Raw genomic sequence first — 10,564 nt, forward strand, 5'->3', positions numbered from 1 at the left:
AAAAAAAAAAAAAAAAAAAAAAAGCTTGGGAATATTACATACAGCAATATTAATCCAACTGTTTCTTACATCTCAAAGCTTGGAAGAAATAACCCATTTACAAAGCATTATTACTAGCTAATTCACTGTTCATGGCAGTTAATTTATAACACACATCATCATAACCTGACTAGTTTGCAATTATAAACATGCCAATGATGTGCCAAAATGTCTTTTGAGATTTTTTTAAAAAGCAATTTGATATTTAATGATCCCCACTGTTTTGTGGCTTCAAGCCACAAGGACACAGGCCTCTCTGACACCCTTAATCTTCTCCTCAGCTCTTCTGCTGTAGAATTTTGCCTTCATGATGACATGCTGCTTTGGAACTTTTCCTTTTTCAAGAACACTATAGTAGCCTGATTGCACTACATCAATAATGGCAGCTACTCCAGTCTTGTTTTTGTCAGTATTTACTTGTGTCTGCTCACTGACCAATGTCCTCAATTTCTCAAGTCTGGCAGTTGGGCAGAAGCTCTGCTTTCTCTTTAAGAGGTAATGCCTCATACCTACCTTCCCAAAGTAACCTGGGTGATATTTGTCAAAGTTGATCCTGTGGTGATGCATGCCACCAGAATTACCCCGATCTCCTGGGTGCTTCCCATGTTTGTCAATGTAGCTGTTGCCATGGCTCACTGGGACTGGAAGTTTCCAGGTCTTCCTCCGTCTGTATGGAATGTCAGCGGCCGAAATGAAAAAGTGAAATATTTTAAATAAAGACACTTCTTAGTGCAATGCTTTCTTACTTAATACTTTCTTTTAAAAATATATAGCATAAGGTCATCAAATGCCTCAAGGGGAAGCTACTAAATAGTACAGCTGACTCTTCTTAGTTGTTATAAAACTATTTACAAAATAACTGCAACAAATTGAAGGTCAGTAACTAGTAGTTAAAATCAGCCCAAATTGCAAAGAGCTATAGTTTAATAGATGCTGCTTTATAAGCTCAGTACACAATCTCAAGGAAAAAGATGAAATTTTACTAAAAATTTTGTTGGCTTTAACTTTTCACAAAGAAAATACAGATTTAACAATGAAGTTATTTAGTCCCTCAGCTGTGTGTTAACTTGAAACTGTAATAGGTAGTATTTTACCTTTTCAGCTGATCCATTCACAGTTAATGCCAATTTGTTATTTTTATGATGCATTTTAACATAATTTTAAGAAAATTCAGAGACGAAGAATAAATAATTCATCTCTACCTGTTTACTTTACTCCATTGCTCAGTAACTACCCTATCAAAATGTCCATTCTAAATGATAAAAATATTGCCAGCTGAAGAGCACAGAAGTTTTGAAGAAATCATAATAAATAAAAATAATAGAAGACATTCAGAATGATATATACTTTTTACTTTAAAATATGTGGTCATATTAAATGCAGAATGAGAATGAGCTTTTCTCATATATATCACATTTAAAGTATAGGTACCTGGTCATCTTTATACTTAGAATAGACACCTAATTTTGTGTCTTCAATGTATTTAAGAACAAGAGCACTCAATAATCGCCTTGGATATTTTGCTTGCAACATTTATTTATCTTAACATATGGCAACCCCTTCAAAATCTTTGATATGCAGAATGAGTATTGATATCTCTACCAACAGTTTGCTTTATAGCACAATAAAACTAAAAAAAATGTTAATGGAAATTGGAAGAAGGAAGAGAAAAGGTAGAACTGCAGACAAAAGTATTGTGAAAATTTATGGTAACCACAACAAAATAATAAAAAATAAAAGTAATTAATACACTGTATATCATTATCTTCAAAGTGTTTAGAGTAAAAGAAACAGACAAGCCTTTCTTTTCAGTGAACTAAAAGAAACCAGCAGTACAAATGAAAAGGATTAACATACGTATTATATTTTTGAAAAATGTAATAGGTAATTTATGGAGTTATTTAAATTTCTCCTTATTTATCTTCTAGTCTGCTCTTTATTGGTATATATGAAAGACATTTTATTTTACATATGAAGACATTTTATTGTGACATGCTCTTCCTAAAAATGTTCCACAGACAAATGTATTGAAAAAATGTAAGTATATTATTTATTTTTATATTACTATACCCAAATTCCTGAGAAAATTAATTTATAAATATAAATAATTTTTGGCATATGATTTTGTAATTTCTACTCCAAGACTAATTGTTCCCATAGTTTTGGAACACTGCTAAGGTAGTATGTCATAACATGAGTGTTTGGTGAAGTGAAACTGGTCATTTCATGAGCCAGTATGCAAAAGAGGAAGAGTAAAAGATTTGAGTCCAACAGTCTCCTTCAAAGATATTCTTTTGACACCCTAAAGACTTCCCATTAGGTTCCATTTTCTAAAGATTCCACCATATTCCAATAGTGTTACCCTGGGAAACAAGAGTTTAATGCATGGGTCTTGCGAAACACTCAACATTCAAACTAAAGCAATGTCTATTAAGAGATAGCTACTTTAAAAACAATACTAAATTCTTTTTATACATATGGTCTGTTACATTTTTATCAATAGAATAATTCCTAAATCTTTTCCTAAGTAATTTGCAATCTTCTTACTCTCATTCTCTGTTCATTTCATAAATGCCAACATAGGGATAGGTCCGATATTGAAGCTTTTATTCAAAATTCCTCCTTATAGATGTCAGATTATATTACCTTTAAGTCACTACTAACCAAAATATTGTGGACAGTAATAAACTCAATACTGTAGCTTTAAAGAACATAAATTATATTGGAGAGTGATTGGATTAAAATAATTTTAGGGCTTAATTTTCTGAACTAATATCAGTGGAGTCATTAAGAAATTTATCAAATAAGGTTCAAAAATTTATATTCCTTCTTTCATGCAACAAATAAATTATGCCTCCCCCAATGGACATGCTAGTACTTTAAATACATTTTAGGTATATTGCAGTTTATCATTAAGGAAATAATTTTTATCACTCATTCTAGATTTAGAACTCTCATTTTCTGGTTAAAAAATTCAATCCTCCCTTCTCAAAACTAAATTGTCTTCCTGCGCCTTCTGAGATTTTATATCTGTAATTTATCTCCTTCTATCTTTAATATATTTCACACTGTGAAATTCTCATTATTCCTTTCTATGCCCAAGACTTCTTTCTCATGAAAGTCATACCAATTATCTACCATAATCTAAAGTCTCAATATGATTTAGGGATTGTCTTCCTTGGACTAACAGAAATCTATTCCCCAATACTAAACTATTTCCTCAAAGTGCATGCCATTGTACTTCCAATATCTTGAGTTAAACACTATATTCACAATATCTCACTAAAATACAATGTTCACTTGTTGCTAATCACATATGATAGCATCATCCTTCTCCTGTTCACAGAATCAAGAATCTGTTACAACCAAATCTTGTTATTTTAATTCTAAAGCAGTTATCCAATTAAATTATATTATTTTCATTACTACAGTCATATTTCAAGTCTCATTTTCTCTTGCTGAGATTAAGATATATTTAATAAAGTCAAAACGTTGTTAACTGAACCTCTAGTTGATTTGAATTTTATTACTGCATGGTAGATTTTCTTCTTGTTTCTTCAATGTACCCCAAATTAACTTTGGCTAAAGGCAATTATACAAGGGCCAAATACAAGTAATTTGCAAATGTCAAATATTAGAAATGATTAAAGTGATTTTTAAAAGAATGCAGGAAAGGATTCCTTGACCAGTCTGACAGCCTACCAGTATGTACCTTCACAAGTGGGACCAACCCTGTGGGCATTAGCAGCAGATAGCCTATAATGGCAAGACACATTCAACAGCAGAGAGTAAAAAGATCATCATTGTGAGCTCTAGAAGATGGCAGGATGGTGAGAAACAGAGAGAAGGCATGTTGTTGAACATTGAAACCCAACAGAAGAGCAAAGACAGTCATTATAATAAAGACAATGGACTACAGAGGATGGTGAGTAGTTGGGATTGACACCTCATATGAGAACCAGGACTTGCTATTTGAAGAGAGTCAGTTCATATCTGCAGCAGAACCATGCAGAGTTCAAAACAATAGGAAGTCAAGGAACTCAATTCTAGCATCAAAGCCAGAAACCAGTCTGAATCACAGTGGACTATGGCTGGCTTGCTGAAATCAATTGACTTAGATCTACATGCTGCTGCATCTGTCATCTTTTTAATGTCTCTCCTTTCTTGTTCTTGTTTTTCTCTTGTTTTGTTTCTTTTTGATTGTTCTTATTTCTATAAGAGCATGAATGCAGTCTCTAGTTTTCTATTTTTTTTTTTGAGACAGATTCTCACTATGTAGTTGAGATTGACCTGGAATTCACTATGTAGTTTTCTGAACTAATATCAGTGGAGTCATTAAGAAATTTATCAAATAAGGTTCAAAAATTTATATTCCTTCTTTCATGCAACAAATAAATTATGCCTCCCCCAATGGACATGCTAGTACTTTAAATACATTTTAGGTATATTGCAGTTTATCATTAAGGAAATAATTTTTATCACTCATTCTAGATTTAGAACTCTCATTTTCTGGTTAAAAAATTCAATCCTCCCTTCTCAAAACTAAATTGTCTTCCTGCGCCTTCTGAGATTTTATATCTGTAATTTATCTCCTTCTATCTTTAATATATTTCACACTGTGAAATTCTCATTATTCCTTTCTATGCCCAAGACTTCTTTCTCATGAAAGTCATACCAATTATCTACCATAATCTAAAGTCTCAATATGATTTAGGGATTGTCTTCCTTGGACTAACAGAAATCTATTCCCCAATACTAAACTATTTCCTCAAAGTGCATGCCATTGTACTTCCAATATCTTGAGTTAAACACTATATTCACAATATCTCACTAAAATACAATGTTCACTTGTTGCTAATCACATATGATAGCATCATCCTTCTCCTGTTCACAGAATCAAGAATCTGTTACAACCAAATCTTGTTATTTTAATTCTAAAGCAGTTATCCAATTAAATTATATTATTTTCATTACTACAGTCATATTTCAAGTCTCATTTTCTCTTGCTGAGATTAAGATATATTTAATAAAGTCAAAACGTTGTTAACTGAACCTCTAGTTGATTTGAATTTTATTACTGCATGGTAGATTTTCTTCTTGTTTCTTCAATGTACCCCAAATTAACTTTGGCTAAAGGCAATTATACAAGGGCCAAATACAAGTAATTTGCAAATGTCAAATATTAGAAATGATTAAAGTGATTTTTAAAAGAATGCAGGAAAGGATTCCTTGACCAGTCTGACAGCCTACCAGTATGTACCTTCACAAGTGGGACCAACCCTGTGGGCATTAGCAGCAGATAGCCTATAATGGCAAGACACATTCAACAGCAGAGAGTAAAAAGATCATCATTGTGAGCTCTAGAAGATGGCAGGATGGTGAGAAACAGAGAGAAGGCATGTTGTTGAACATTGAAACCCAACAGAAGAGCAAAGACAGTCATTATAATAAAGACAATGGACTACAGAGGATGGTGAGTAGTTGGGATTGACACCTCATATGAGAACCAGGACTTGCTATTTGAAGAGAGTCAGTTCATATCTGCAGCAGAACCATGCAGAGTTCAAAACAATAGGAAGTCAAGGAACTCAATTCTAGCATCAAAGCCAGAAACCAGTCTGAATCACAGTGGACTATGGCTGGCTTGCTGAAATCAATTGACTTAGATCTACATGCTGCTGCATCTGTCATCTTTTTAATGTCTCTCCTTTCTTGTTCTTGTTTTTCTCTTGTTTTGTTTCTTTTTGATTGTTCTTATTTCTATAAGAGCATGAATGCAGTCTCTAGTTTTCTATTTTTTTTTTTGAGACAGATTCTCACTATGTAGTTGAGATTGACCTGGAATTCACTATGTAGCCAGGCTGGTCTTGAACTTACAGAGATCCTCCTGCCTCAGCCTCCCAAGTGCTGGGATTACAGGCATGCACCACCACACTCAGCTACAGTCTCTAGTTTTCCTGTTGCTGTTAGTTTATGCTGTTCTTGTTTTAGTTCCTTCCTCCTCCTGTCTTCACCAGTTACCAAAATTTTACATGATTTTCCTGTGTCCTCCAGCCCTATGTATAATCTTGCCTTCTCTTACTATTTCTCCAACCCCCAAACACCCTCCAAGTATTCTTCCTGGAGGGTAAATTCACTATTCTGAAGGGCTTATTTACTTCAAGCACACTCCCGGATGGTGCTTGATTTTGATATATAGCCACAAGTCTAGTTCATGCAGTTAAAGATGACAAATTAATAGCTAACAAAATTTGTCATTTTCTAAGCTGTATTTGGTTTTATTATAGATTGTATTACTTTGGCCAAGGTGATGAGATGGTTCTAGTCAGCGGACCTTTCAGGTATACCAAAACTGAGACTGCCTAAGAGTCATGACAGACTCAAAACCCAAAGACCAACTATACCTGGAAGACACCTCTGAGGAGTAGTCATTTTCTAAGGTCTGTAAAGACTAGCAATAAAGATGCTTGCAATAAGAAATATACAAGTATCAATGCAGGAAATAAACCAAAAACATCAACAAAAAAATGAAAAAAAGCAAAACAAGAGGCAAATCTAGACTTTTAACTCATTAAAGGCAAATCCATGGGAAAATAAGGTGGAATAATCCTAAAGATAACAATCTGGACTCCCTGGACTGGTGACAAGGGAAGTAGCAAAACAGATGAAAGAGGCTCTGGAAAACAAAAATGAAATTATAAATAACTTCCCAGATAACCACAGAGATGGTAACCAAAATTAAAGATGTATTTAGTCACTCTTCAACGGACACAGACATAAAACAGAGAAGCTCAGGGACATTATGAAAACCATGAATGCCTAGAATAGGAAAGAAATAGAAACCATGAATGCTGAATATAGAAAGGAAATGGAATGCATGAAACAGATTCCAAGAAATTAAAAACTCCATTGAAATTATACTCAGCAGAATGAACCAATGTGAAGACATAATATCAGATATAGATGACACAGTCACAGTTAGTAATCATGAAAAGACTGAATTAAAAAGCATAAGGGACAATGAGAAATCAATTCAGCAGCAGATAGATGATTCAAAGAAGAATAACATAAGACTGATTGGAGTCAATGAAAAAGTAGGATATAGTACAAATTATGTAAAAAAATCTCATTAAAGAAGTAATGAAGGAAAACATCCCAAACAGGTGAAAAAATTTGACATATGGATAATTAACACATGCCTTCAACTAGTCATGTAAAAAAATCTACACCTACACATATAATAGTCAACATTCCACAAATCCAACAGAAGAACAAAATACTAAAAGCATATAGAGAAAAGAAACAAAGCACATAAAAAGTAAAGCCAATCAGAATCACAACAGACTTCTCAGCACCTGCAGTTAAGTCAAGACAAGCCTGGAGTCAAATATTTCATGCACTAAAAGAAAACAACCTCCAAACTAGACAGGTACATTCTGCAAAACTAACTTTCAAAGTGAAGAAAAAAATGAGATATTTTCATGACAGAGCACCTGATGAACTTCATGATTACCAAGACATTACTCTAAAATATTCTAAACAAAATCCTAGGAAGACAATGAGGACTACAACCCTTTGAACCCCAAAAGAATGAAGTAATAAATCAAGGGAAGAAATTAAATGCAAAAAGGGAGAAATAAAAAAAGATTCAACAACAGAAAAATATTATAACTATTATAAGTCCATACGTATTAGTAAAACACATCAATGTTAATGGTCCCAATTCACCATTCAAAATAAATAAACTGTCAGAATTGGTCAAGGAGCAAGATCTAAAAATATGCTCAAACAAGAAACACTTAATTCAAACACAAATTCATAGACTGAATGTCAAAGGATGGAAAACAAAATGCCTTGCTGCAGGAATCCAGAAAAAGAAGGGGTAGCTATCCTATTTTGAGATAAAGTGGACTTCAAAGCAAAACTACTTGAGAGATACAAAAAACATCACTATCTCTTTAAAAGGGCCAAAATCCAGGAATAAATGACAATTATAAAAATATATGAACCAAATGCTAGTACACCCAAGTATATAAAACTAATATTAGTGGACATAAAATATCAAATAAGCACTAATACAATAGTAGTGTGGGATTTCAATACCCCACTGTCACAAATAGATCAACTAGATAAAAAATCAATAATGAAATATGCTAGAGAAGTACCAAACTTGTCAACAAATGAATTTAATAGATGTCTACAGAGGGTTAGATTCCACAGAATCAGAATACATATTCTTCTGAACTACAAATGGGTCATTCTTCAAAATAGACGACATGATAACTCATAAAATATGTTTAGGTAAATTCAAAGGAATTAAGGTTATTCCCTGTATGTTATCAGAACGCAGTGCAATGAAATGATAGATCAATAGCAAAATAAAACCTAAGAACTTCATAAACACATGAAATTGAATAACTCCCTCTTGAAGAAATAATGGGTCACAGAGAAAATAAAAGACATTAGACAGTTCTACAATTAAATGATAGTACCAATGCAACATATTGGAAATTATGGGGCACAATGAAAGCGATCCTATAAGGCATATTCATAGCAGTGAAGGCCCATATTAAGAAAGTACAGCAAGCTGAAATAAACAACTTAATGCTGAAACTCAAGCTTCTAGTAAAATAAGAGCAATACAAACAGAAAGTTCTTGTAAGGGAGGAAATTATAAAGAGCAGAGCAGAAATCAATACAATGGAGGCTAAGGAAATGATACAAAAATCATTGCATCAATATGTTGGTTCTTATTAGCATCTTAATCATCATCTGGAGAGAGAACATTCTAGAGTAACATCATTAAAAATAGCTCTGATAAAGCACAGTTACTACTATGTATCATAAAGCAGGTACAAGATGTTTCACATTCACAGAGGTATGATACAGTACTGTCCTACATCTATAGTAATAGAATCAGTTGGGGTTTGAAATTTACTTTGTCTGAAAATAAGATTGCTACCCCTGTTTTTTTCTGGGCTCCTGTCACATGGAGAATTGTTTTCTGTCTTTTCTCTTTCAGTCTATGGGCTTCTTTTTGCACTAGGTGTGTTTCTTGAATACAACATATTGTTGGATTTTGCTTCTTATTCCATTCTGCCAATCTATTTCTCTTGATTGGTGAGTTGAGGCCACTGACATTGATGGTTATAATTGATATGTACTGACTTATTATTGTCCTGTTATGGCCTTTTGTTGACTCTTTTTACTTTTTCACCTTCTCCTTTTAATTTCTTGCCTTGCCTATTTGATTTGCTCTGTTGGGCCTCATGGTGTTGTGACCTTCATTGTCTTTTTCTGGGATATTGTCTAGAATTTCCTGTAGTGCTGATTTGGTATTTGTGTAGTTTCTCAGGTGTTCTTTGCCTTGGAAGTATCTTATTTCCACATCCATTTTGAAAGAGAGGTTTTCAGGATACATCAGTCTAGGTTGGCGGTTGTTCTCATTTGATTTGCTCTGTTGGGCCTCATGGTGTTGTGACCTTCATTGTCTTTTTCTGGGATATTGTCTAGAATTTCCTGTAGTGCTGATTTGGTATTTGTGTAGTTTCTCAGGTGTTCTTTGCCTTGGAAGTATCTTATTTCCACATCCATTTTGAAAGAGAGGTTTTCAGGATACATCAGTCTAGGTTGGCGGTTGTTCTCATTTAGTACTTGAAATATCTCACTCCAGGCTCTCTTTGCCCTAAGAGTTTGTGTTGAAAAGTCTGCTGTGATTCTGATGGGCTTTCCCTTGCATGTGATTTTTTTCTTTTCTCTTACTGCTTGTAGTATTTTGTTCTTCTGTTGGGTTTCTGGGATCTTGATTATTATATGTCTAGGTGTAGATTTTTTTTTTATTGTGGCTAGTTGGAGTCCTATATGCCTCACTTATATGAAGGTCAAATTCTTCCCCTCTATTTGGGAAATTTTCTGTCATTAATTCTGTGAATAGCTTTTTTAAGTCATTTGTATTTTCTCCTGCTACTTCATGGATTCCTATCAGTCTTATGTCATTCTTCTTTGTATCATCTCAGAGTTGCTGGATCGATTTCTCATGATCCCCTACTGTTTTTAAGAGACCTCTCATTTCAGGGTCACTGACTGCAATCTTATCTTCTATATCTGAGATTCAATCTTCACATTCTTTTATTCTGTTGTGTACACTTTTAATGGCGCGTTTAATCTCCTGGATACCTGTTTGAATCTGATTTATGGATTCCATTTCTTTCCTATGTTAGGCTTTTATTGTTTCCATTTCTTTCTTATGCTGGACATTCATGGCTTCTATCGTGGTCCTCAGCTCATCTATTTTTTTGTCAGTTTCTGTTCTAGAGTCTTGAATCATGCCAGGTACCACAACAGCAATAGAATTTTGCTGTTTTCCGTGTATTATTCTTCTCTTCGTTTTTTTGTTTTTGTTTTTTTAATGGAGTGTGCTGAATGTTTATAATTTTGTTCAGGTGACTGCAGAACCTGGAAAAGCTATTGCTGCTATTGATGCATAATATACTTATATTATTGGTCTTTTATATAAATATACATA

The 10,564-nt window shown here is 33.6% G+C and overlaps 1 protein-coding gene across 1 annotated transcript in view; it reads right to left on the reverse strand.

Annotated features, from left to right (window-relative positions):
* Positions 1–270: 270 nt before the first annotated feature.
* LOC104856735 (60S ribosomal protein L27a-like) overlaps positions 271–10,564 on the reverse strand; it is a 26,552-nt gene continuing 16,258 nt past the window's right edge. Inside the window, exon 2 of the mRNA XM_033760490.1 lies at positions 271–761. Coding sequence (XP_033616381.1) covers positions 271–761 — 491 coding nt within the window. The remainder of the gene's footprint in view (positions 762–10,564) is intronic.

The sequence above is a fragment of the Fukomys damarensis genome, unplaced genomic scaffold, assembly GCF_012274545.1.
Source record: "Fukomys damarensis isolate Sample0158 unplaced genomic scaffold, DMR_v1.0_HiC HiC_scaffold_39, whole genome shotgun sequence".
Classification (NCBI taxonomy): Eukaryota; Metazoa; Chordata; class Mammalia; order Rodentia; family Bathyergidae; genus Fukomys; species Fukomys damarensis.